Genomic DNA, 3,952 nt, shown 5'->3' with positions numbered 1-3,952 from the left:
GTTTGGTTGGGGAGGAACTCAGACTGGGTGCCAATTTGCTATACACTGCCACTCATGCTATCGTGGATTTGCCTCACAATGGCAATGAATTTTGGTGGACAACAAAAACGATTGAGGGTCCGCCAGAGGGCTTCCCTGTTGACCGAGTTGAAGGACTTGGTAAGGTCGATGAAGGGCATATACAAGTCACACCACTGTTCTCTGCACTTTTCCTGTATCTGGCCGGCAGAAAAAATCATGTCAGTGGTGATACGGGATGGTCTAAATCGACATTGCGATTCTGGGAGGAAGTCTTCCGCCTCAGGAAGAAGTTTGTTTAGGTGGACTCAGGCGATAATCTTGCCAGCTTTGGACAGCAGCAAGGTCCTGTGGTAGTTGTTATAATAAATATTAAAGATGAAGGAGTCTTTAATGTCTTGGGGGATTTCCTTCTCCTCCTATATATTCTCCGGATGAGAGTGGAGACGGCTGGTAAGCAGAGGTCCTCCTGCTTTATACACCTCGGCTGGGATTCCATCAGGCCCTGAGGCTTTGTTTTTTTCATCTGCTTGATGGCAGTAGCTACCTCATCCAGGGATGGATGATAGCTGAGGTAGGTCAGCTTTGGGTGCTGAGGGGCCTGCTGGTTAGTCAGGACATCTTCATCGGTGTTTCGGTTGAGCGGCGATTGGTAGTGCTCTTTTCAGCGCTGACAGATGTCTTCTTTGTCTTTAATTAGGGAGTTTCTGTCAGATGAACAGAGAGGGCCTGTGTAATCAGTAATTGGACCATATATTGTTTTAGTGAAATTGAAAAATTCACGCATCTTGTGTTGATCCATAAATTTTTCCGTTGCACATGCTTTATTTTTCCACCATTTGTTCATTAGTTTGTGAAGTTCACACTGGACCGCCGCTTTTTTCTTGTGGAAGGAATCAGCTTTGGTCCAAGACTGGGGTTTTTTCTGCCCACTCCGTTTGTCCCTATGGTTTCCTGCCAATTCTGGTATTGAAGTCACTAATGAGCACAACCTTATCTTCTTTGGAGATAGAGGTTAGCACTCTGTAAAGGTCGGCATAAAAGGCCTCCTCCTAGTTATCATCTGCATCCAGTTTTGGGGCATATACTGTACAGTGATGCACTGATGAAGAAGGCATGTCGTGAGTAATTCAGTGGAACTCGGAGCATCATGAGGCGCTCGTCCACCCCAACAGGCATTTCAGTTAGCATATGTAGGATGGATTGGCGAATAGCAAAGCCAACTCCATATATGTATTTTCTCTCCACAGCAGGCTTACCCTTTCAGAAGAAGGTATAGCTGGACCCCGTTCTGTCAGTAGGCCTTCGTCTGGAAGCCGGGACTCACTTATGACTGCTATGTCGATGTTGTACCTATTCTTTCAGAGAGTTGATTTGTGTCAGCATGCAGAAGTGTCCTGACATTTCACGCAGCGACCATAAGATGTTGTATAATTTGTGTTTGCCTTGATCTGTGATTATTATTGTGTTTTCGACCACATTAGGATGACTTTACTATGTGTGGTAACCCAGTCAGGTTGGTTTTTAGGCAGGTTATGTTTAGGGCATCTTCTCTAGACACCTCCTCAGGTGGGGTGTGCAGGTTAGCTCCTGGAAAGGGCTACTCAATCGCTGCCGACAGTAGATCCCAGTGTATAAACGACCATCTTATCTATGCCGCCCATCTGCAGAGTTGTGAGTAGAGACTCCCGGGAGTCATCTCTGCCTGTCCCCATCGCCATTCGTCTGTCGTCATAGAACTTTTGGGGTTTAGGGGTTTTGGGGTTTGGATGATGATGAAAAGTATGATGAAGTGGATGATGACTGTGCAAGAGTTGATTTAAGTGGTGAAGCAGCAGCGCAGGCGGCAACCACACATCTTGGATCTCCCTTTTCCTGATCCTGTAGCTGCAACGCCTGGAAAGAGGGAGAGTTGCAATGGACTGTCAATAGGCCACTCTATTGGGTTTCGCCATAGTAGCCTGTCCATCATGCTTGCCTTTATCCACCGGTGTAGTCGTTGGGTTCCCTTGTTGGTCACCTCTTCTCTGTAAGCATGTCTGATGCCCTAAAATTTTCGTTGGGTTTACCACATCCCTTCTTCTAGGATAATTCCAGTGCCTCTGCCTACACTAATATAATGCTGCCACTCCTGCTTCCCACACCTTACCCTTCCACACATACCACACAACCCATCCCCCCCACCTTCCACAGCCATCCCTACCTTCCCGTCAACCATCCCCACCACCCTTTTACCATCCCACCCTGTATTGTCCTACACACACACCTTCCACACACCAACCTTCCTTTTACCCATCCCACACACCATATACCATCCCACACACAACCTTCACAACACCCACCTTCACCACACTGGCCCATCCCCACCTACCCCAATTATCCCCACCCTTGTACATCCCCTCTACGGACCCGTCGTATCCCACCCCATCCTTCTAATAAACACACACACACACACACACACACACACACACACACACACACACACACACACACACACACACACACACACACACCTACACACAGGGTTAACTGTATCTGGCGACCATCCTGCGGTGCCAGGGGGAGGAAGGGCAGAGAGCAGTTGTTTGTGCGTGACCAGGTGAGAAGGTATGCCTGGGGTTAACAAAGAGAGACATGCTGGGGAACCGAGGGGACAAAAGAAACCTTGATCACCAGCATTGGCAAACCTCGATGCAAACAATTATAACGATGACTGTTTTGAATCACCTGAGAACATTTACTGGTTTGTCCGTTAGAAACATTTATTTGTGAAAAAACACAGATACAGAGTGGATAATATGTAACAAGAGCGGTTGAGGGAGCGAAGCTCTCTTTGAGGCACCTGATACATACCATTGCTCTCAAGGAAGCATTTAGTATCATCTCAGAACTAATTTAAGGAGGAAACAATAAATAAATAAGGAGATGAGAGTAACAAGGGAAGATGAAGGAACAAGGAACAAAACAAGGAACAAGAACAAACAGGAGGAACAAGGAACAAACAAAAAAGAGACAAAAAGGAACAAACAAGGGAAGACTAGACAAACACTAAGAAAGGAACTTGAGGCAAACAAGGGAAGACAAGGGCAAACAAAGAGGAGCAAGGAACAAGCCAAGGAACACAAGGGAATTAAACCAAGAAGGAACAAGGAACAAACAAGGAGGGCAGAACAAGCAAGAAAGAACAGGGCAAGCAAAGAGGGAACAAGACAAACTATTTCAGAAGAACAAGAACAAGCAAAGAAGACAAGGACAAACAAAGAAAGAACAAGGAGACAGCAAAAAGGAGGAACGAAGACACAAACAGAGAACAAGGAGCAAGCAAGAGGAACAAAAGGAACAAACGAGAGGAACAAAGACAAGCAAAGAGATGAACAACAAATAAGGAGGAACAATGAACAAACAAGACTAAAGGAAGCAAGCAAGGAGACCGAACATTTTTCTCCAGGCAGGGCTGAAGCCAAGCATGCTCAAGTGATCTTGATGCATGGCTGATGTTATCCTTAATGCATAATTATGATCATTGTCCGCTTAGTGGGGTGTGGGGTAGGTGTGAGGTGTGGGGGATGTGGGGAGGTGGGGTGTGGGGATGCGTGGGGGAGGTGGTGTGTGGAGGATTCTACGTGGGAAATTCTGTGGAAATGGGGATTTGTGGGGGGTGTGGGGGGAGGTGTGGTGTTGGGGATTTGTGGGGGGAGGTGTGGGGTGTGGGGTGTGGGTGTGAGAAATGGGGTGCAGAGGAAGGATGTGGGGATGTTTGGATATGGTGAAGGATGGGATCTTTAGGAAAGGTGGGTGTAATGGAATAGGATAATTGTGCTGGAGGACTGGATGTGGGGGAAGGGATGGGTGTGCAGAGGTGGAGTATGGCAATGGAGCTTGCTGTGAAGATGGTGTGACATATCGACTCCGCCTGCCCAGTGCTGTGCCAAAA

At 47.1% G+C, this 3,952-nt stretch overlaps 1 protein-coding gene across 1 annotated transcript; it reads left to right on the top strand.

Annotated features, from left to right (window-relative positions):
- Positions 1–2,943: 2,943 nt before the first annotated feature.
- LOC121872175 (cilia- and flagella-associated protein 251-like) lies at positions 2,944–3,513 on the top strand. The gene has a single exon (XM_042374846.1). It carries the CDS (start codon positions 2,944–2,946, stop codon positions 3,511–3,513), a length of 570 nt encoding a protein of 189 aa, XP_042230780.1.
- The last annotated feature ends 439 nt before the right edge of the window (positions 3,514–3,952 follow it).

This window comes from Homarus americanus, unplaced genomic scaffold (genome assembly GCF_018991925.1).
Source record: "Homarus americanus isolate GMGI-L3 unplaced genomic scaffold, GMGI_Hamer_2.0 scaffold48018, whole genome shotgun sequence".
In the NCBI taxonomy this organism is placed as follows: Eukaryota; Metazoa; Arthropoda; class Malacostraca; order Decapoda; family Nephropidae; genus Homarus; species Homarus americanus.
Note: the sequence above shows the minus strand (reverse complement) of the source record. Positions and strands in the feature narration are given on the sequence as shown.